The 23,597-nt window shown below is 48.9% G+C and overlaps 1 protein-coding gene across 1 annotated transcript in view; it reads left to right on the plus strand.

The window, feature by feature from the left end:
• The window catches only part of SLC2A4RG (SLC2A4 regulator), a 59,245-nt gene extending 53,600 nt beyond the window's left edge, over positions 1–5,645 (plus strand). Inside the window, 2 exon segments of the mRNA XM_060230591.1 lie at positions 2,706–2,834; positions 5,283–5,645. Coding sequence (XP_060086574.1) covers positions 2,706–2,834; positions 5,283–5,390 — 237 coding nt within the window. The 3' untranslated portion in view covers positions 5,391–5,645.
• Positions 5,646–23,597: the final 17,952 nt, after the last annotated feature.

Below are 23,597 nucleotides of genomic sequence, written 5' to 3' on the forward strand. Positions count from 1 at the left end.
CCCAGGGGAATGCTGTTGCCAGTTTGGCCAGGGATCCTGGAGGTTTTTGTCATCTTCTGGGCATGGAGACGGGCTCACTGGGAGTGTGTGTGTGTGTGGGGGGGGAGGTATTTGCAAAGTTCCTGCGTTTTGCAGGGAGGTGGACTAGATGACCCTAGAGGTCCCTTCACTGTAAGATTCTGTTATTCTAACTGGGTCATGCTCCACCCACTCTGCGTCAGGCAGCTGATTCTAGAGCAGGGATTCCCAACCTTTTTGAGCCTGCGGGCACCGTTGGAGTGACTAACGCAGAATGGTGGACACGAGCACAAAATGGCTGCATGAGGCTGTGGAACCCCCCACACAGAGGAAGCCCAAGCGTAAGGGAGAAGAAAAGATGATTTTTTAAAATCTCCTGGGAAGGAAGAGTGAGAGAGAAGAAAACCAGAATAGTGGGGACGGCTCCCATTTGAACAATATTTTAATCTGCGCAGCCAATCGGAAGCCTTGCTAGTGGGCAATAGGGAAGGTGGTATTGGGCACCGTGGTGCCCACAGACATTGTGTTGGGGGATCCCTGTTCCAGAGACTCTCTGACATGGGTTGGATTGCTCATTTCAAAAAGGATACCTTGAATTGGGTCCAGATGGTCGCCAGCGTATGATTCAATAGACGTCTTTGCCACTGCTGCCGGGTTGAGAGCCCGCTCGGTCGAGCCGTTTCCCTGGTTTTTCTTAGACCGTGCTGTCAAAACTCTTTTCACGGACTAGATCCAAGTGGGCAGCCATGTTGGTCTGAAGGAGTTGAATAAAGTAGGAGTTGAGTGGCACCTTTAAGACCAACAAAGTCTTATTCAGAATGTCAGCTTTCTTGTGCTCTGAGCATCAGATGAGGAATGAGGTACGGTGAGCAGAGCTACAAAGAGCTGGTAGGCAGTAGTTTAGAATGCAAAATCCAATGACAGAATAGTAAAGCAGTCAGGTTAAAATGGATAAAAGGAGGTACTTCTTCACCCAAAGGGTGATTAACATGTGGAATTCACTGCCACAGGAGGTGGTGGCGGCCACAAGCATAGCCACCTTCAAGAGGGGATTGGATAAAAATATGGAGCAGAGGTCCATCAGTGGCTATTAGCCACAGTATATATATGTGTGTGCGTGTGTGTATATATACACACACACATATATATTGGCCACTGTGTGACACAGAGTGTTGGACTGGATGTGCCACTGGCCTGATCCAACATGGCTTCTCTTATGTTCTTAAAATTCTAAATGACAGAATAGTAAAATTAACAAATTGAGCAAATCTTTGATCTGGGTAGCATGAGTGTGAGAAACCAATAAAACAGTAACATGTCAAAATGTGAAAATGTCTGTCAATCACTCTATTGTTATAAGCCAGGTTAAAACGGATAAAAGGAAGTACTTCTTCACCCAAAGGGTGATTAACATGTGGAATTCACTGCCACAGGAGGTGGTGGCGGCCACAAGCATGGCCACCTTCAAGAGGGGTTTGGATAAAAATATGGAGCAGAGGTCCATCAGTGGCTATTAGCCACAGTGTGTGTGTATGTATAAAATTTTTTGCCACTGTGTGACACAGAGTGTTGGACTGGATGGGCCATTGGCCTGATCCAACATGGCTTCTCTTATGTTCTTATGCCTGGGCGAAAAAGAGGGCATTTCTTTCTCAAAAGTTTTTCTCATCCAACTAATTTACCTTTTAACGTGCCTCATACATATAGTTTGCCATTAGAAGAAAAATTCATTAAAATATAGTGGAAGATGGGTTAAGTATATGTAATGAGATAAACAGCCCATATCCCTATTTGAGGATGTCAATACAGCTAAAAGAGAAATACATTAGGTAGGGATGTTTTTGTCCACCTAATTTACTTTTTAACATGTATACATCATTCTAGTTTGTCATTAGAAAAAAAGAATACAATAAAAGAGTGAAAATGGGCAAAGTATATGTAATGATGGTGCAATATGTAACAATATGAAATATTGCAGATGGGGACTGTAGCTATGAAATTAAAAGACGTTTGCTCCTTGGGAGGACAGCTATGGCGAACCTGGGCAGTGTAATAAAAAATAGAGACATCACCCTGCCAATAAAAGTCCGTATAGTCAAAGCGATGGTATTCCCAGTAGTAATGTATGGCTGTGAGAGTTGGAAGGCCGAACGAGAAGAATAGATGCTTTTGAGCTGTGCTGCTGAAGAAGAATCTTGAGAGTCCCTTGGACTTCAAGAAGATCAAATCAGTCGGTCCTAAGGGAAATCAACCCTGATTTTTCCCTGTAAAGTCAGATGCTGAAGCTCAAATACTTTGGCCACCCAATGAGAAGGAGCACTCCCTGGAGAAGACCCTGATGCTGGGAAAGCCAGAAGGCAAAAGAGGAAGGGGACGGCAAAAGATGAGATGGCTGGACAGCGTTACTGATGTAACTAACACGAATTTGAGCAGACTTCAGAGGATGGTGGAAGACAGGAGGGCCTGGCGTGACTTGGTCCAGGGGGTCGCAAAGAGTCGGACCCGACTGTGCGACTGAACAACAACTAAAAATGTAATGAGATAAACAGCCAATATCCCTATTTTGAGTGTGTCAATACAAAAAATTATTCTCATACACTACTTGTTAAAGAGAAATACATTGGAATACTGTGGATGTATAACTATGCTTTTCACGGACTGTCTGTGTTCTTTCCTCCCTCCTCCAGGGCTGCCTGACACCCATCCGGCCAGCTGATGTCGGAGAGAGGCGCCCGCAGCCGTCTCCTGTGCCAATTGCCAAAGGACACCCCGTCGTGCCCCCTTCCATGCCAAAGCCTGCAGCTGGTACCAGGCGAGTTGTTGCGGGAAAGGAGGCACTGTATTTACATCCCCCACAATCCTACAGTTTGTCTCCGAACAGCTTCCCCAAAAGAAAGATTGCCTGTTTTTGTGAATCCGATGTGCCTTCTGAGAGCGCAAATTTCCCTGCTGGTTGCTCAAAACGTCTGCGATCACCTTCCAGGAGTGCAGTGTAGTGGTTAAGAGAAGTGTTCCCTCTAAGCTGAGTTAGTGTGAGCTAGCTCACAGGTTTTTTTAGCTTCCGCCTTACCCATTTTTGTCTTAGCTCAGGAAAAATGGCTCCAGAGCCAACTAATGTATGCAGGAGCTCACAACTTTAATGCCAGTAGCTCACAAAGTAGAATTTTTGCTCACAGGACTCCACAGCTTAGAAGGGAGTATTGCTCAGAGGGTGGCTGTTGTGGGGAGGGCTGTAAGCTCCTCTGGGAGGTCTTTGGATACTGAAGGAAAGGAAAGATCCCCTGTGCAAGCACTGGTTGTTTCCGACTCTGGGGTGACATTGCTCTCACAACGTTTTCATGGCGGAGTTTTTACAGGGTGGTTTGCCATTGCCTTCCCCAGTCATCTGAGGAAGATGATGATGATACTGGATTTATATCCCGCCCTCCACTCCGAAGACTCTCAGAGCGGCTCACAATCTCCTTTCCCTTCCTCCCCCACAACAGACACCCTGTGAGGTAGATGAAGATATTGGATTTATATCCCGCCCTCCACTCCGAAGAGTCTCAGAGCGGCTCACAATCTCCTTTCGCTTCCTTCCCCACAACAGACACCCTGTGAGGTAGATGAAGATATTGGATTTATATCCCGCCCTCCACTCCGAAGAGTCTCAGAGCGGCTCACAATCTCCTTTCCCTCCCCCCCCCACAACAGACACCCTGTGAGGTAGATGAAGAGATTGGATTTATATCCCGCCCTCCACTCCGAAGAGTCTCAGAACGGCTCACAATCTCCTTTCCCTCCCCCCCCCCACAACAGACACCCTGTGAGGTAGATGAAGATATTGGATTTATATCCCACCCTCCACTCCGAAGAGTCTCAGAGCGGCTCACAATCTCCTTTCCCTTCCTCCCCCACAACAGACACCCTGTGAGGTGGATGAAGATCTTGGATTTATATCCCGCCCTCCACTCCAAAGAGTCTCAGAGCAGCTCACAATCTCCTTTACTTTCCTCCCCCGCAACAGACACCCTGTGAGGTAGATGAAGATATTGGATTTATATCCCGCCCTCCACTCCAAAGAGTCTCAGAGAGGCTCACAATCTCCTTTCCCTTCCACCCCCCACAACAGACACCCTGTGAGGTGGATGAAGATATTGGATTTATATCCCGCCCTCCACTCCAAAGAGTCTCAGAGAGGCTCACAATCTCCTTTCCCTTCCACCCCCCACAACAGACACCCTGTGAGGTGGATGAAGATATTGGATTTATATCCCGCCCTCCACTCCGAAGAGTCTCAGAGTGGCTCACAATCTCCTTTCCCTTCCTCCCCCACAACAGACACCCTGTGAGGTAGATGAAGATATTGGATTTATATCCCGCCCTCCACTCCGAAGAGTCTCAGAGCGGCTCACAATCTCCTTTCCCTTCCTCCCCCACAACAGACACCCTGTGAGGTAGATGAAGATATTGGATTTATACCCCGCCCTCCACTCCGAAGAGTCTCAGAGCGGCTCACAATCTCCTTTCCCTTCCTCCCCCACAACAGACACCCTGTGAGGTAGATGAAGATATTGGATTTATATCCCGCCCTCCACTCCGAAGAGTCTCAGAGCGGCTCACAATCTCCTTTCCCTTCCTCCCCCACAACAGACACCCTGTGAGGTAGATGAAGGTATTGTATATATCCCGTCCTCCACTCCGAAGAGTCTCAGAGCGGCTCACAATCTCCTTTACCTTCCTCCCCCACAACAGACACCCTGTGAGGTAGATGAAGGTATTGTATATATCCCGTCCTCCACTCCGAAGAGTCTCAGAGCGGCTCACAATCTCCTTTACCTTCCTCCCCCACAACAGACACCCTGTGAGGTGGATGAAGATATTGGATTTATATCCCGCCCTCCACTCCGAAGAGTCTCAGAGTGGCTCACAATCTCCTTTCCCTTCCTCCCCCAGAACAGACACCCTCTGAGATGGGTGGGGCTGAAGAGGGCTCTCACAGCAGCTGCCCTTTCAAGAACAACCTCTGCCAGAGCTATGGCTGACCCAAGGCCATGCTAGTGGAGGAGTGGGGAACCAAACCTGGTTCTCCCAGATAAGAGTCCGCACACTTAACCACTACACCAAACTGGCTGTCTTTTCCCCCAGCTAACAGCCGCTATGAGGGTGGCCACAGAGCTAAAGGAGCCTCAGAAGGGAGCACTGCGCAAAAAAAGAGAGAGAGACTGAACCCTCCCCTTGCTCTAACTGACATTTCGCCGCCCCTTCCCTTCTTGTGCAGGAAGCCGCGTGGCGAAGCCAAGAAGTGTCGCAAGGTGTACGGGATGGAGAACCGGAGCATGTGGTGCACCGCCTGCCGCTGGAAGAAGGCCTGCCAGCGTTTCGTCGACTGAGTGGGGGCCCCACCTCCTCGGGATGCCGGCCGCCTGCCCGCTGCGCTTGGTCCCGGTGGAGCGTTTTACTTTTATTGCACTTGGGTGCCTTCGAGCCTGACCTCCCCGTCCATCCACCCGACCCCGACCCCCCCTCTGCAGCAACTCCCCCACCCAAGGTGGGGGGGCTCACCTCTGTGCCTTGGCTCAGGAAAAAAAAAAGGAGCGTTGATACGGACCGGACTGTGGTGGTACCACTATTTGGACGTGAGGAAGGAGGACCGGCGGTGCTGGAAGCCTTTCACCACCCCGACGGCATGTTTGGAGCGCTGTCTGGGGCTTCCGGAGCCTGGAATTGGAAGCTTCCAGACTTGTGTTTCTTCGGGTTTTTTGTTTATTGCTTCCCCTCCCTCCCCCCACCTTTGCTCGGGTTTCCGGCACCTTGGTCTGCCTGCACACGTGAATACGGAGCTTCCCTCTTGGAATAAGCTATTTCTGTCCTCTTCTTCCCCGTCCCTCCTCGGCACCCATTTTTTTTTAACCTCTGCTCCCCCTTAGCGCCTCTCAGCCTTCGATGCCCTCATGTCAGGATGTTCTCGTGGGAAGGACTGAACCGCTGGATCCAAAGAGCAGAGTGGAAACACTGGCCCCGGGAAGAGAGGAAAGCAAGCGTTCCGCCTGTCTGTTTTTGTGGACTTTTTTTTTTTTTTTTGCTTTGGCGGGCCACGAGGGGACAAGGAAACGCCCCCTCCTTCCCTACCACCTGTTCAGGTATTGGCTGCAGCAAGATTTTTCAGGGATGGAGAGGTCTTTTAAAGGTGCCACATCTGATCTGGGACATGGCCTCGGTGAGGAGACGCTGTCCTGTGTCCCTGGAACCCTTCTGGCTTTCTGCGTCTCATCCTCTGTAGACGCCCCCGGCTTTTCCCAGAGGGGGCCTTGCCAAAGAAGGCCCTGCTATAGGAAACATTGAGACTTTTTGCAGTCAGATGGAAGTGAACTCCCCTCTGGTGTGGTGAAATTCTCTTGGTCTGTTGCGAGGAATAAGCTATGCACGGGGAAAGAAACAGGGTCTGCTCCTTAGAGATTCGGAGGGGATTTGCTTTACAAGTTACTCTGCCATGCAAAGGATGTGCACCCCCCCCCCTTTGACTGTGATTTCTGCATTTTCTTTTTTTAAGTTTCATGCTGGTGGGAAAGCAAGTCCAGCAACTGATCTCCATCTCGGGCCTGGCTCAGGGTGGCAAAAGTTGGGGGCACGCTGTTTTAGTGGCAAAACTCAACCTTTTGCCATGTCGGCACAAAATTGGAATTTCAAAATCGGGATGTTTTTCTTTCTTTCTTTTCTTTTTTTTAAAAGTCTGATCCTTCTTAACCTGGGAAGCCTGCCAAGCCTTGAACACGAATGCTGTTCTGTTACTTGGCTCTTCCGCTTTTCTCTGTGTTTGAAAACGATGAAAAGCTCCCCGTGGCCTTGCTTTTTCCGGGCGCGGGGATGGAAAGCTTGGGGTGGGGAGTTGGTATCTCGCAGTGTTGACCTCTTGTGCGCATAAAATGTACTGTGTGTGCTGGAGGGGGGCAAGATCTCCCTCACCTTGCTGTATCGAGGAGGGCACAGCAGCTTTAAAATGGAAGCGATCAACGCACAGGTGTCCTTCTTGGATAGCCGGAGCGGGCTACAAGCCATGTGGAAGGTATTCCTGCAAGAAACAAAAAGTATGCAGGAACATTCCAGAAGTCTCCGGGATTTTCCACAATCTCGTTTTCCTTGCTTCTAAGTTCCTGTACCTTCAGGTGTCCCCCCCCCCCCTCTGCATGTGTTTTGCCCCCTCTAGTGGTCAATTCGATATCACAGTGATTTACGTCCAGCATAAAAACCTGCTGGGAAACACGCTGGACGTAAACCGGTGTAATATCAAATGGACCACTAGAGGGAGCAAAGCACATGCAGAAGAGGAAAAAAAAACCCAGGAACTTAGAAGCATGGAAAATGAGATTGCAGAAAAAAAGCCTTGAGATTGTAGAGCCATGCCCTGAACATTTTAATTTGGGTAAATGACACATTAGGGATTTCTTTTCTTAGGCAGGCTGTTTTGAAATGATTTAGTATGAGCCCAAATCCAATTCTTCCCCATCCGCAAGGCCCCTTGAAGTTTTAAAATGTAAAGTTGGCCTTGGCCTTTCATGTCCCTGGAAAAGTCGGCTGGCGAAAGAAACGGGAGACTTTTTTTCAGTGGTTGTTCATGGTAATCTAAGATGGGGGGGGGGAGGGATGGCTGGGTTATTTTGCACAGTCCTCTGGGAGTGAGTCTCCGAATGAGTAGAAGGTGTGCAAGAGCTCGTGTGCAGCTAGTCAGTCCTTCCCGGGCGGGAAGTTTTTCCCATGGGATGTTAACGGATGGACTGTGGCTGTTGGCATCGATTGGTCTTTTTAAAAAGGAGGCCAAGTGGGACTGTGTGCATGCCGGAAAAGTGCCTGATGGGATTTTTGCTCTTTGCACTATGATTGGCTGGAATGAGGGAGACATTTTGTGCCCTTCAGAGAAAGGGAACCGAAGCGCAGTTGGAACGTTTAGCCAAGGTCTGCTTCTGTTTGCTGGAACCTCCTGTGGGGGCTTTTTTTTTTTTAAATTTCTCAAGAGTAGGTTTTCTGTTGTCCCAGAGAGCTATATTTCCAACAATGCACATTGTTTCCTCTTCTGTTTTTCTGTTTTAATTGCCCTCTCTTTTGGTCTGCAAGCAAAACTGCATTGGCTATGGAGAGAGGCGGTGTCCCCGCCCCTTCCAAACTTTGCTTGGCCGCAGCGTGAGCTGGACAAAGTCCTCTCGAAAGCCAGCAGTGGAAGAGAACCAACACTTCCCCGCTCGGCTCGGTTCAGAGTGGCCTTTCGGGGGAAGGCTGGAGCTGAAATCTTAAGCACACGCGTGTGCCCGGGTGCGAGTCCCGTTGACCGAGCAGGGGAGGGGGGGCTTAATTCGGAGTCAATATTTGCATCCTCTTTCCCGGCAAGCCGCTTTGCACTTGGTTTTTGCGGAGGATTCGTTTTGTGTAAAAAAAACAAAAACAAAACCCAGCTTTGAAGTTGGCACAAAGTTGCGATTTTTTCTTACAGTCTCTGGAAACCAGGCAGACCTAACAAGGAAAACAAAGCAGGAGTCAAAGAGCACCTTTCAGACCAACGCTTGTAAGGTTGACGGAGTTCCATTCCGTGCGGCTTAATGTGGTGCATTCCACCTAGATGGATCCAGGCGGGCAGCCGTGTTGGTCTGGAGCGGCAGGAGTCAAGCATCACTTTTTAAGACTTGGCCCCTGCTTTGTTCTACTGCTGCAGCCCGCCTGGATCTGTCGAACAAGGAGACTAAGCTGTGATCCCAGTGCGAATCGTGGGACTGACTTCTGAGTCGATAGGGTTGGGCTGCCTGAGCGAAAGCACATGCTCGGAACAATCGTGTAGTTCAGCTGGGCTATACCACTGGAAGCAGTTGGGGGGTGGGTTGTGCGTAGCGATTTATCTGTGCTTTCCCCACATTGCCCAAAACTTTGCATGACGGGATCTTCCTGATGTGTTTGTTTCCTGAAACGAGGGAGCATTCAAGAACGATTCTCCCCCTGCCCCTTGCAAACACACACTAGGACTATGTGAAGTCCTACAGTCCAGCAGAAGCGGCTCACCCCGTGTGGCAGGCCTGTCTCTTTTTAACGGACTGCCACCTTGTGGCGGGAGGTGGAACAGCCAGAGGAAGTACAGGATGCTTCTTCCCTCCGAAATTCAGCCTGGTTGAAACCTTGGAGTGTCTGAGCGCGAGGGGGGGGGGGGGGGGAGTCTGAAATGAAGAGTCGAAACAATGGTTCCTTCTACTCTTACAGTGAACAGATTTCAGGGAGGAGAGTATCACGCATATCCTGGTCTTTCCGCCGTACTTCAGGTCGGGACGGGTTGTTTCGTGTCTGACTATAAAATGCCAATCGAATCAAAAGCCAAAACTCATTGTAGCGTTGCCGGCTGGGAGGTTCAGGACCTGCTGTTGTCTCTGCAGACGATGTGGCTGTTTAAAAGCAGTGGAGCAGGTACCGGCTGAAAAGTTGGCAACCCAATTCCCGCCCTCCCCCCACCCCCGCACAATAAAAAATATTATTAAGTTGGGTACTTAAAGGATGTGCATTTATCTTTTACTTTTTTTAAAAAAAGCAAATAAATTCTTTGGAGCAAGCAGGGAGTGTATGCTGATCTGCAGCGCTGAATTTGACAACCTGATACAAGTACAAGGCCTGTTTGAGAGGTTTTGTGGCCCCAGGTAACATACGCTGGTCCGTTTCTTGGCTTCCTCCACCGCCGCCTTGGATCCAGTGGGTCATATCAAACAAACTCTCCGTGCTAACAGGTTGTTATATCTACTAAACAGTGCACGATTCTTTACAGTTTTACAAACGCTTCAATATTTTTAAAACCATTGTGCACAGTGAAAACTGAGCAGAGCGCTTGAGTTGTGAGGTGCCAAAAGGACAAGCGGAGCGTGATTAATTGAGCTGGTCAGTGCAGGGAGGTACGGCGGGGCAAGAAAGAGGACGCCAATAAAGACACCGCAGACTCAAAAGGATTCACATCCCTTTGAGGAAGGACCGAAACGGACTGATCAGATGTTCAATACCGTCAGGGGGCGCTGAGAAAACGTGCAAGCGCTGCGACCGTATTGGGAGTCACACGCTCATTTAGCATCGTCGCAGATGTTTTGGTATATTGTTTGTACCACTATTAAGTGTCTGTTGCACTGGTGTTAACCAAAAGCTGTTGTGTAAAATATTGGAAGTGTTTATAAAACTGTAAAGAATTGTGTCCTGTTTAATAGATATGATAACTTGGAGGTTTTTAAACAGGCTAGATGGCCATCTGACAGCGATGAAGCTCCTGTGAATTTGGGGTAGGTATTTGTGGGTTTCCTGCATTGTGCAGGGGGTTGGACTAGATGACCCTGGAGGTCCCTTCCAACTCTATGATTCTAACTTGTTAGCACGGAGGTGTACAGCTCTTTGCTGGGCTGGCCCAACCAACCAGCCAACCAACCAGAGAGCCAGTCTGGTGTAGTGGTGAAGTGTGCAGACTCTTTGATATTACGGAATTGTTACTCCCGTGGTTCCAGTATTTGTTATTGTTGTTTGGATCCAGTGGGCGGCAGTGCAGGCCAATTAACAGACACCATTCGCTTCTCGTACTCTGATGGCAGGGAATGAGCCACTACACAAAGGTGTACAGCTCTTTGCTGGGCTGGCCCAACCAACCAGGCAACCAACCAGAGAGCCAGTTTGGTGTAGGGGTGAAGTGCGCGGACTCTTACCTGGGAGAACCAGGTTTGGTTCCCCACTCCTCCACTTGCAGCTGCTGGAATGGCCTTGGGTCAGCCATAGCTCTACTAGTTGTCCTTGAAAGGGCAGCTTCTGGGAGAGCCCTCTCAGCCCCACCCACCTCACAGGGCGTCTGTTGTGGGGGAGGAAGATAAAGGAGATTGTGAGCTAGTCTGACACTCTGAAATTCAGAGTGGAGGGCGGGATATAAATCCAATATCCTCATCATCTCAAGTGGTTTCCTGGGACGAGCTGGCGCCTTTTCAAAAGTCTTGGTTGCCTCTTGGGGCAAGAGGCTAAAAGAGTGACTTCCCTTCCAGGTTGCAGAGGGCCAAAAAGCAAGCAAGAATTGAAAAATTCAGTGGGTTTTTTGTCGAGGGAGGGGGGATTGCCCATGGGAAGCGTCTCTGAACTCTGGAACTTGGCGTGGTTCGACCCAAATGCCTGAAGTTTCGTTGTATGTTTTCAGATGTTTGACTGATCTTTTTTTGTCCCCAAAAGAAACGTCACGAGCTCAGTTTGTTAAAAACAAAACCGGAAAAGTTCTGAGTTTGGGTGGGCAGGTGGGCAATTTTCTGGGTCAGCCTCTTCCTTCGTGTTCTGGTTTGGCGGCAGGCACAAAAACAGTAGTGAGAGTCACGGAAGCAGAGTAGGGGCCCTTCCTATCCAGGGGCAAGAGCCATTCCTAACATGCTAGAGAGCCAGCGCTGTGGTGGTGAAGAGCAGAGTAATCTGGAGAACTGGGTTTGGTTTCCCCTCTCCTCTACATGAAGTCTGCTGGGTGACCTTGGGCCAATCACAGCTCTCTCTAAACATTCTCAGCCCCGCCTAGCTGACAAGAAGTATTCCCTCTAAGCCGAGTTAGGGGGAGCTAGCTCACAGTTTTTTTCGTTTGTGGCTCATGCATTTTTGTCTTAGCTCAGGAAAAATGACCCCAGAGCAATCGTAGCTCACCGCTTTAATGCCAGCAGCTCACAAAGTAGAATTTTTGCTCCCAAGACTCCACAGCTTAGAGAGAGCATTGCTCACAAGGTGCATTTTGGGGGCAGAGGGAGAGGCAGTTATCGTTTTGAGACTCCTTAAGGTACAGAAAAAAGGTCAAGGTAGTCCCCTGTGCAAGTACCAGTCATTTCTGATTCTGGGGTGACGTTGCATCATTTTTTCATGGCAGACTTTTTTACATGGGTGGTCATCTGCACTTTACCCCCAGAAAGCTGGATACCAACCACGGAAGGATGGAAGGCTGAGTCAACCTTGAGCTGGCTACCTGAACCCAGCTTCCGTCGGGCTTGAACTCAGGTCGTGAGCAGAGCTTGGACCGCAATACAGTAGCTTGCTACTCTGTTCCACAAGGCTCGTGTAAGGTAGAGAAAAGCAGGGCATAAAAACCAACTCCTTTTCTAGGCAGCCAGACTGAGGATTAAATCACGTCGCTCGGATCATGTGGTGTTTCAACAATTTTCACTTCATTTCGGCAGGGAGGTCTGTGAGTTGGAGGACGTTGGCAGTCGCGGGTAACATGTTGAAAATAGCACCCTAAACGTTAGGGATCGTTAAGAAATATTACCGTCCTGGGGTTTTTTGGCCGTTCAGTATTGAATTATGAGAACTGCATTTCAGAACTGATCAAATATTGAGTTTTTGGGTTATTAGAGAACACTTGATGGATGTGGTCATTCACCCAACTTCAGACATTTCCCTGGGAAGATAAATTTGCACGTAGAACAGAGTGAGATGGGTTTAAGCTTCCAAAGCTCCCACTGTCAGACCAACCCAGCTACCCTTCCAAATCTTTCCTAGCATAGAGATGGTTAAGTGTTGTCTTACAGTGCTAGTATTCAAAAAGAAGACTCCGCTCTGCTATTTCACGACTGCCAACTCAATCTGCAAATTGTGTGGATCGGCTGTTAGAGGAAATCAAGGTTTGGCAATCTTAATTGCCAGACATGATCCACTGAGAGGGATCAGAGCCACAAGCGCCCCCCGGTTCTTGCTGACCAAGAATGTCTTAACCGGGAGATGCAGGGGCCAGAGAATAGGATAGATTTAGAGACTGCAGTTTTGGGGATCCTTTATCTGGGTTTCCTGAAAGTTCTCCCTCTGCTTGGCACAACATTTGGCTGGCCAAGGACAGGTGTCCGCCTCTTCTTTCTCATAGGGTTCCTCTGCTGTTGTGGGCTCTGCAAGAGGCAGAAAAAGAATGCCTGCGAGCTTGGATTCGAATTCAGAAGCGCCTTAGAAGCCAACAAGATTTTCAGGGTTTAAGCTTCCGAGAGTCATAACTGCCACCATCAGACCAACCCAGCTACCCCCCTGAAATCTTTCCTAGCATGGAGGCTTTCTTCTCAGAGGGCCTGTGTTAAATTATGTTTGTGTTTATATATCGCCACGGATATCAATCAGGTTCAATGAGTATCCATTGGAGAAAACAGGCACCTATCCCTCGCTTCTTCCCCTTCCGATACCTTTATAATTTATTTTTGATTTGTATCCTGCTCTCCCCGCCGAAGCAAGCTCAGGGCAGCTCACAGCATAAAAACACCACAATAGTTAAAACAATCAACATTTAGTTTGGTGCTAAAATCTAGATGTTCTATATTATTCAATTTTTCAGTTTTGCAGTGGCGACGGTATTCCTTCTACGATGTAGGCTCCACGTTCATTAAAAGCCAGCTGGAAGAGAGTGGTTTTGCAGGCCTTGCGGAACTGGACAAGGTTCCGCAAGGCCCGCGCTTCCTCCGGCAGTTGGTTCCGCCAGTGGGGGGCTGCGATTGAGAAGGCCCTTTCCCTGGTGGCTTTCAGTTTGGCCTTCTTCGGCCTGGGGGATTACCAATAGATTTTGAGAGCCAGCTCGAAGTACCCTCTGGGAGTTAACGGTGGCAGAGGCAAGGGTTGGTTAGTTAGTTGGCTGCTGCTTCAAGGAAAGATCAGCCAGCGCCCATTCCAGACTGTGAATCAGGTGACAGAAACCATTTCCATCTGCTGTTGGCACGGTGTAAGATTTTGCCCAAGTTCAATCACGAGGCTTCTCAGGTTGGTCAAAAGAAGCTTTTAATGATGAGGCTTGAAGCAAACCTTAATGGCATGCATTCGCAAGACCAGGTCTTGCCAGACTGAAATTTACCAAAAGATATCAGGCAATTATAGGCTGGCAGCTACCCTGAACATACAGGAAGCCTGCCTTATAGTGAATCAGACCCTTGGCCCAGCAAGGTCAGTACTGTCTAGTATAGCGTTTGCCCTCTGAAGCTGTCATTTCCTCCAAGGAAACTGACCACTGTAGCCCGCAGTGCAGTCATGATTCCAGGAGAGCTCCAGGCACTATTTAAAGTTGCTTTCTTTCCACCTCCCCCCAATCTATTTGCCTTCCTTTGCTGTGGCTCTCAAACATCTGACGTTCATGTCTTGTGGCTGTCAGACATCTGACACTTATTCTAGAGCCAGTTTGGTGTAGTGGTTGTGTGTGGACTCTTATGTGGGAGAACCGGGTTTGATTCCCCACTCCTCCACTTGCACCTGCTGGAATGGCCTTGGGTCAGCCATAGCTCTGGCAGAGGTTGTCTTTGAAAGGGCAGCTGCTGTGAGAGCCCTCTCAGCCCCACCCACCTCACAGGGCGTCTGTTGTGGGGGAGGAAGGGAAAGGAGATTGTGAGCCGTTCTGAGACTCTTGAGTGGAGGGTGGAATATAAATCCAATGTCATCATCTTATGTCAAGCAAATCTGGCCACCCCCAGCTATACAGTTTGCCCTCTGAAGCTGCCACCTCCTCCAGGGGAACTGACCTTTGTAGCCTTGAGTGCAATCCTGATTCCAGGAAAGCTCCAGACACCACATGGATGTTAGCAGGTGTTGCCTGTGGACAGAAACGAGGGTAGAAGGCACTAGGGTTTCCAAGTCCAATTCAAGAACTATCTGGGGACTTTGGGGGTGGAGCCAGGAGCAAGGGTGTGACGAGCATAATTGAACTCCAAAGGGAGTTCTGGCCATCACATTTAAAAGGACCGCTCGCCATTTTAATGCCTTTCCTCCATTGGAAATAATGGATATGGGCACTGTCTTTTGGGGCTCATAGAATCAAACCCTCTAATCCAATCCTTTTGAAACTTGGAGGGTCTTCTGAGGGGAGGCATTGGGTGTTGTGCTGCAGATTGGGTGCCTCTACCTCAAAAAAACAGCCCCTCCCGAGCCCCAGATACCAGTGGATCAATTCTCCATTATACCCTATGAGAATCGATCTACATAGGGAATAACGGAGTGCCTAGAAGATATTTTCCTCCCCCACACTTTCTGATTACTCTAAAGTGGGGCAGGGCTTCCAAACCGGGGGATCCCCTGCCCCCACCTGGGGATTGGCAACCCCTAGAAGGCACATGGCAAAGACCATGCTGGGGCCAATGCCCCCCATGGAGGAAGAGGAGGAGAGGCCCCCGGAGTGCTGCCCACGTCGGGGGAGGCTACGGGCAAGCCGAGAGGCCCGAAGCTGTTGTCCTGGTGCGGAGGAGCGGGGTTTCCAGCCGTCCTTTCTGGGTTGGGGGTGGGGGTAAGGCGGCTTCCCCTCCTCGGCCCCGGTCACGAACTGCCTCAGCGCCTCCTCCCAATCCGCCATCTTGTCGAGCGCAACCGCCAAACCACTCCGCCCGCCCCGCGGATTCCCGCTTCCGGTTCCTGAGCCGGAAGAGGAAAGCTCATGGCTTCGCCCGCCTTCAGCGCGTGCGGCGCCCAAAGCTCTCCGGCGGGAAACAAAAGCTCAGACAGCGCCACCTGCAGGCCAGAACTAACCGCAGTGATGATGTTTGCTGCGCAGGGTCGAAAGGGACTCGAAATTCCTGCCTCGCTTCTTCGGGGAGGGGAAAGGTATTTCTACCGAATGCATTTGTATCCTGCCTTTCCTCCATGGCGATCGGGGCAACATACACGGGTCGCACCGCCCCATGCAATTGACGTTGGCAGCCTCCACGTGGGACCTGGAGTTCTCATGGAACTAGAGCAGGGGTGGCCAAGTTTGCTTACTCTAATAGCCACACAGAAGAACTGTCCGATGTTTGAAAGCCAAGAGACAGGAAGGCAAGCACACAAGCGAGCAAGCAGATGGGGGAGAGAGAGAGGCGGAAAGAAAGCAACTTTAAAAGTGGAGGACGGCAAGCAGTGGGGTGCCGCAGGGCTCGGTACTGGGTCCCATGCTCTTTAACTTGTTCATAAATGATTTAGAGTTGGGAGTGAGCAGTGAAGTGGCCAAGTTTGCGGATGACACTAAATTGTTCAGGGTGGTGAGAACCAGAGAGGATTGTGAGGAACTCCAAAGGGATCTGTTGAGGCTGGGTGAGTGGGCGTCGACGTGGCAGATGCGGTTCAATGTGGCCAAGTGCAAAGTGATGCACATTGGGGCCAAGAATCCCAGCTACAAATACAAGTTGATGGGGTGTAACTGGCAGAGACTGACCAAGAGAGAGATCTTGGGGTCGTGGTAGATAACTCACTGAAAATGTCAAGACAGTGTGCGTTTGCAATAAAAAAGGCCAACGCCATGCTGGGAATTATTAGGAAGGGAATTGAAAACAAATCAGCCAATATCATAATGCCCCTGTATAAATCGATGGTGCGGTCTCATTTGGAGTACTGTGTGCAGTTCTGGTCGCCGCACCTCAAAAAGGATATTATAGCATTGGAGAAAGTCCAGAGAAGGGCAACTAGAATGATTAAAGGGCTGGAGCACTTTCCCTATGAAGAAAGGTTGAAACGCTTGGAACTCTTTAGCTTGGAGAAACGTCGACTGCGGGGTGACATGATAGAGGTTTACAAGATAATGCATGGGATGGAGAAAGTAGAGAAAGAAGTACTTTTCTCCCTTTCTCACAATACAAGAACTCGTGGGCATTCAATGAAATTGCTGAGCAGACAGGTTAAAACGGATAAAAGGAAGTACTTCTTCACCCAAAGGGTGATTAACATGTGGAATTCACTGCCACAGGAGGTGGTGGCGGCCACAAGTATAGCCACCTTCAAGAAGGGTTTAGATAAAAATATGGAGCAGAGGTCCATCAGTGGCTATTAGCCACAGTGTATGTGTGTATATAACATTTTTTGCCACTGTGTGACACAGAGGGTTGGACTGGATGGGCCGTTGGCCTGATCCAAGTTGGCTTCTCTTATGTTCTTATTCTCCAAGCCTTTGAGTGGCTTGGCTCGGCGATGTGATTTAAAGAGGCAAATCCCTTCTCCAAGCCAACCGATGGGGTGCTGGGAGCTTCAGAAGCCACACAATGTTCCCTCTGAGCTGCAGAGGCTTGTGAGCAAAAATTCTACTTTGTTTGCTACTGCATAAATTAGCGTGCTCTGGGGTCATCCTTCCTGAGCTAAGACAAAAATGTGTGAGCTGGATGCTAAAAATCTGTGAGCTAGCGCATGCTAACACAGCTTAGAGGGAACACTGCACACAATATGTGTGAAAATGCCCCGTGTGGCTCCCAAGCCACAGTTTGGCTACCCCCAAAGCTACAGTATATGTTTATTTTTATTTTATTTATTTCATCAAATTTATATCCCGCCCTCCCCTAACGGGCTCAAGGTGGCTGCTAGAGAAGGGAAAGCAGGAATGCATCTATTCCAGACGTCTTTTGTTTCCGTTTTGCCGATCTGGTATTGGGTTAAAGGTGCAAATGTAGATCCCCCCCCCCTTTCAATAAATATTATCACCTTTTGAATCTGGGAGTATTCTCTGGGCCGCATTCTCCAACTGCTTGTGGGGAGGATCTAGGGAGGGGAGAAGACTGGAAAGGGGGGATAGGGTTACCAGCTCCCAGGTGGGGCAGGGGAGAAAAAGGCCCAAAGCCTCCACGTCAACCAGCCTCAAACCAATTTTAACAAAATTAACATTTATATAGTACTAATTAATTACTGAAGAGCCCCATGGTGCAGAGTGGTAAAGCTGCAGTACTGCAGTCGGAGCCCTCTGCTCACGATCTGAGTTCGATCCCAGCGGAAGCTGGTTCAGGTAGCCGGCTCCAGGTTGATTCAGCCTTCCATCCTTCCGAGGTCGGTCAAATGAGTACCCAGCTTGTTGGGGGGGGGGGGGAAGTGTAGATGACTGGGGAAGGCAACAGCAAACCACCTTGTAAAAAGTCTGCTGTCTAAACGTTGTGAAAGCAACGTCATCCCAGTCGAAAATGACTGGTACTTGCACAGGGGACTACCTGTGTATAGATTGCCTAATTCTGAAGTGTATTGGATTTTGATTATGTGAAGCTCATCAAAGCCTATGTGAAACGAGGATATAAGTATAGCCTCGTCACTGGATATTATTGCCAAGCTGCATTGATTTTGAGAATTCCTCAACTGGAGCTCTGGACTCTTTTAAGAATACTTTTTCTGGATGCTTCCTCTTGACCCTCTGACTTGAAGAAATTGCTTTGATAGTATCGTAAAGAGACTGGGAATTGGGGGTTGCAGACTTTCTTGTTTGTATGCACTAGTAATGATGTGTCTAATTGGAAATAATTAATTAGTGCTCTATAAAAGTTAATGTTGTTAAAATCGGTTTGAGGCGGGTTGACGTGAAGGCTTTGTACCTACCCCCTCCGCCCCCAATTTTCCACGTTTCTTTTGCTTTGCGCAGCTCCCAGGTGGGGCCTGGAGATATTCCACTTTTACAACTGATCCCCAGCTGGCAGAGATCAGCTCCCCTGGAGAAAAGGATGGCTACTTTGAAGGTGGACTCTGTGGCATTGTACCATGCTGAGCCCCTCCCCAAGCCCCACCCTCTCCAGGCTCCACCCCCACAAATCTCCAGGTATTTTCCAACACCGGCCTTAGTGGGAAAAGATGAAGCTTTCACAGAGGAAGAACGGGCAGGGAGATGCAGCTGGGCAAAGCGAAGGAGGATAAAGGCAGCCAATGTGGGCAGGATCTAGGGAGGGGAGAAGACTGGAAAGGAGGGATAGGGTTGTTGCCAGCCTCCAGGTGGGGCCTGGAGATCTCCCGCTTCTACAACTGATGCCCAGCTGGCAGAGATCAGCTCCCCTGGAGAAAATGCTTGCATTGAAGGGTGGACCATGCTGAGGCAACAGAAGTCTCCAGGTATTTTCCAACACAGACCTGGCAACTCTTGAGTGGGAGAGGGACATACGGATGCAATGGAAAGGCGGGTGGCGGGAAGGAAGACAAGGAAACAGAGGCGTGAGTTAGTGCGCAGGCGCCCTGAGGCGAAGGCTGTGGGGAAGGTAGAAGAGGGAGGCGGTGCGGGGCCACTCGCGCGCTGATTGGCTGGCTGGCGAACCGGGGCTAAGCGTTCTAGCGGCCCGCTCGCTCCCTCCTTTAGACGGCCCGTCCCACAATGCAACGCGGCGGCGACTATGAAGGGGCGGGGCTGCGCTCTAGGAAAGCGGGCGCGTCCAATCAGAGGGCCGAGCGGCACTTTGGCGCGCTTTTGCCGAGGCGCGCGAGAACGGCGCTCCTGAGGTAAAAATGACGACTGGGATGTTTCTCCTCAGGGGCTTCTCTCCTCAGAGGGAGGTTCTCCTCAGCCGCCTTGGCGAAGAGACCCAGCGCAGCGAGAGCAAAGGCGGGAGGGAGCCTTTATTCAGAAGCTGTAATTCATCATAACGCCCTTGTACAAATCGATGGTGCGGCCGCATTTGGAATGCTGTGTGCAGTTCTGGTCACCGCACCTCAACAAGGATATTATAGCATTGGAGAAAGTGCAGAAAAGGGCAACTAGAATGATTAAAGGGCTGGAACACTTTCCCTATGAAGAAAGCTTGAAACGCTTGGGACTCTTTAGCTTGGAGAAACGTCGACTGCGGGGTGACACGAGAGAGGTTTACAAGATTTTGCATGGGATGGAGAAAGTAGAGAAAGAAGTACTTTTTTCCCTTTCTCACAATACAAGAACTCAAGGGCATTCGATGAAATTGCTGAGCAGTCGGGTTCGAACGGATAAAAGGAGGTACTTCTTCACCCAAAAAGTGATTAACATGTGGAATTCACTACCACAGGAAGTGGCGGCGGCTACAAGCATGGCCACCTTCAAGAGGGGGTTAGATGAGAATATGGAGCAGAGGTCCATCAGTGGCTATTAGCCACAGTGTGTGTGTGTGTGTGTGTATTGGCCACTGTGTAACACAGAGTGTTGGACTGGAGGGGCCATTGGCCTGATCCAACATGGCTTCTCTTATGTTCTTATGTGACACAGAGTGTTGGACTGGATGGGCCACTGGCCTGATCCAACATGGCTTCTCTTATGTTCTTATGTGACACAGAGTGTTGGACTGGAGGGGCCATTGGCCTGATCCAATAGGGCTTCTCTTACGTTCTTATGTGACACAGAGTGTTGGACTGGAGGGGCCATTGGCCTGATCCAACATGGCTTCTCTTATGTTCTTATGTGACACAGAGTGTTGGACTGGATGGGCCACTGGCCTGATCCAACATGGCTTCTCTTATGTTCTTATGTGACACAGAGTGTTGGACTGGAGGGGCCATTGGCCTGATCCAACATGGCTTCTCTTATGTTCTTATGTGACATAGAGTGTTGGACTGGAGGGACCATTGGCCTGATCCAACAGGGCTTCTCTAATGTTCTTATATGACACAGAGTTTTGGACTGGATGGGCCATTGGCCTGATCCAACAGGGCTTCTCTTATGTTCTTATGTGACACAGAGTGTTGGACTGAATGGGCTATTGGCCTGATACAACATGGCTTCTCTTATGTTCTTATGTGACACAGAGTGTTGGACTGGATGGGCCATTGGCCTGATCCAACATGGCTTCTCTTACGTTCTTATGAGTCAACCTTGGGCCAGCTACCTGAACCAGCTTTCACTGTGATCGAACTCAGGTCGTGAGCAGAGAGTTTAGATCACAGCACTGCAGTACTGCTGCTTTACCACTCTGTGCCACGGGGCCGTGATAAACACGACAAACCCTACGCCAAAGGATAAACGGACACAAATCTGAAAAAACTGAGAAACCTGTGGGAGAACACTTCGATCTTCTAGAGCATTCATTGGATGGCCTCAAAGTAGCTGCAAAGTTACTGCAAAGGAATTTCAAGGAGAGGGAAATTGCTGAATTACAAATTATTATGAAACTTGGAACAAAAACCTCCCCAGGACTGAACAGGGATATTGGTTTTTTATCTCATTACATATGCTAAACCTATTTTAGCATATGTTGCCAACTGTGGGTCAGAAATGTACTGGAGATTTTGGGGTGGAGTTTTTTAAGGGGAGGGACCATAGTGGCTATAATGCCATAGAGTACTCTCCAAAGCAGCTATTTTCTTCAGGGAAACTAATATCTGCAACCTGGAGACCAATTGTAATTTCAGGAGAGATATAAGTCTTACTTGGAGGTTGGCAACCGTATCACTTTCAGGCCCACTGCTCTTGAGCATATGACATTTAGTCTATGTGGCTCTTTCATGAAGCAAGTTTGGCCACTTCTGTTCTTGACACTGGTAGTGATCTCTTGTTCCACACTGTCCCGCAAGTGCTGGGACACACTATTGGATGCGTGGGGGTGGGGGGAGCAGGTCAGGGTGCGAGTTGCGAACCCTCCAAAGACGCTTGGGGTCCCTGGGGTAATCAGTAGGAGACAGCAGCTACAAGTGAAGGAGTGGGGAATCAAACCTGGTTCTCCCAGATAAGAGTCTGCGCACTTAACCACTACACCAAACTGACAGCAGCAAGTTATAATGCTATACAGTCCATCCTCTAAAGCCATCATTTTCTCCAGCAGAACTGATCTCTGTAGTCTGGAGATCAGTTGTAATTCCAGAAGACCTCTAGGTTGCGCCTGGAGGCTGGCATCCTCATCTCCCCCACTATCACTTCATTCTTCATCACATCGGTGTGATCTTGTGTGAAACTGGGTTTTGCCGTGTCTCTGCTGTGGCTTGCCAGAGGATAGTATTTGGTGTTCGTAGGCTGTGATTCCTATTCTCTCTGCACAGCTGCAAATGGGTTTTATGCTTTGCCTTAATTTTGCAGGCCCTTCCCTTCAGAATGTTGCTTTACAGAAAGCAAACTGGGGACTTCCTGAATCAACAACAAGGAACCAAAGAGCTGCTTTCCTCTTCAATCACTCCCACCCTAGGCTGCAGAAATATTTCCGGGCAACAGCAGCGTAAATCAGTTTAGGAAACGTATATGCTGCTTTTCCAGAACTGTGGAGGAAATAAATGGAATCAATGGCCATACCTTTTTAAAAAGTGAATTTCAGAAACAAAAATTCCCCTCATAACACAACATTTTGCTTCTAAGAAATGAGGAAGATGACTGTAGAGCATCCAAGGATGACGAATAAATAATTCATACTGTGTGATATACCACTTGCCACCTTCCCCGTCTCCCTTCCCACCTTTCCCCCCTTTGGCCTCATTGCTGCCTTTTTTCACTTCCCCTTTGGTTTTTAATTGTTTCATTATCTTCAGTAGCACTGAGTATTTTGCCCAGTCTGAAATCAACCCATTATTTCACTTGGAGAGATCTCCTTCTCAGTTTAAACTGATGAAGGGTGGGAAAGAAACCTAACAGCACAGCTTGCAGTCTTTATTAGTGGAAAGGAGTGAGTCTAGTAGCACCATAATGACTAACAAAATTTGCAGCAGGGCATGAGCTTTTGTGAGTCACTGCTCAGTTCTTCAGATACAGCTAGAACAGGGGTGTCAAACGTCTGGCCTGGAGGCCAAATCAGGCCTTAGGAGGGCTCCTATCAGGCTCCTGAGCAACTGGCTGTCATCTGCTTCCTTCTCCCTATCTTGCTTCCTTCTCTGTCACAGTTTGCTTTGCAAGGCTTGCTCAATCGCACAGGAGTTATATAGCAAAGCCTATTTTCTCCATTGGCTGAGGCTCCTCCCTTGGGGAGGAAGGGGGGGAAGGAAGAGCTTGCTTTACCAGGCTGTCACAATCACACAGCAGAGCTACTGAGCCAAGCCTCTCTTACTTATATTGGCTAAGGCTCCTCCCCCTCCTGGTCCCCTGGGGAAGGAAGGAAAGAGCCAGAGCTTCCTTTGCCATTCCCTGGATCCCATGGGAGAAATACAAAGAAAGCACATTTAAGACGAAGTGCTAATATTTTAAACATGGTTTAAGTTTTTTAAAAAAATCTTTGTATGTGTCCTTTATAAAGTTTATTTCCCTGCTATCTAATCTTAAATAGGTACACATATGGCCTGGCTCAACATGGCCTGGCCCGACAAGGTCTCATTTATATCAGATCTGGCCCTCATAACAAATGAGTTTGACACCCCTGAGCTAGAATGTGTGTTCTTTGGTGCTTTTACCTTGAACAGTAGAGTGATTTCAGATGCCAAACGACAGTAGCAGGTGGTGGTAATGAGAGAAGAAACCTAGGTCTCAATTCAGTCCTTGAGGGTGCATTGTCTTGAGCTTCATTATCAGTTGCAATTCAGCAGTCTCTATAATCTCCATTTGAAATTCCTTTGTAAGAGAACCGCTACTCTTAGTTCAGTAACTGAATGTTGTGGAAGCTTATAAATGTTTCCCCACTGGTTTTTGAATGTTGTGGTTTCTAATGTCAGACTTATGTCCATTTATTCTTTGCATCCTCCTCCTGGACTGAATTGAGACCTAGGTTTCCTGTCTCATTACCAATGCTGGCATCTCTGCATCTGCTACTGCTCTGCATATCACATCTAATCCAATCAAGCCTGCTATTGTCATTCACCTGCTATTGCTGTTCAGCATCTGAAATCACTTTGTAAAATTTATAAATTTCTGGTGCTTCATGTTACACTTTATGGCGTGCATGTCCTGACCCTACATTTATGTCAGATCTGGCCCTCATAACAAATGAGTTTGACACCTCTGAATTAGAGAATAATTCTGCATCCCCTCCTGGTTATTGTACTAGTAGGAGAGGGAGGTC

The sequence above is a fragment of the Heteronotia binoei genome, chromosome 2, assembly GCF_032191835.1.
Source record: "Heteronotia binoei isolate CCM8104 ecotype False Entrance Well chromosome 2, APGP_CSIRO_Hbin_v1, whole genome shotgun sequence".
In the NCBI taxonomy this organism is placed as follows: Eukaryota; Metazoa; Chordata; class Lepidosauria; order Squamata; family Gekkonidae; genus Heteronotia; species Heteronotia binoei.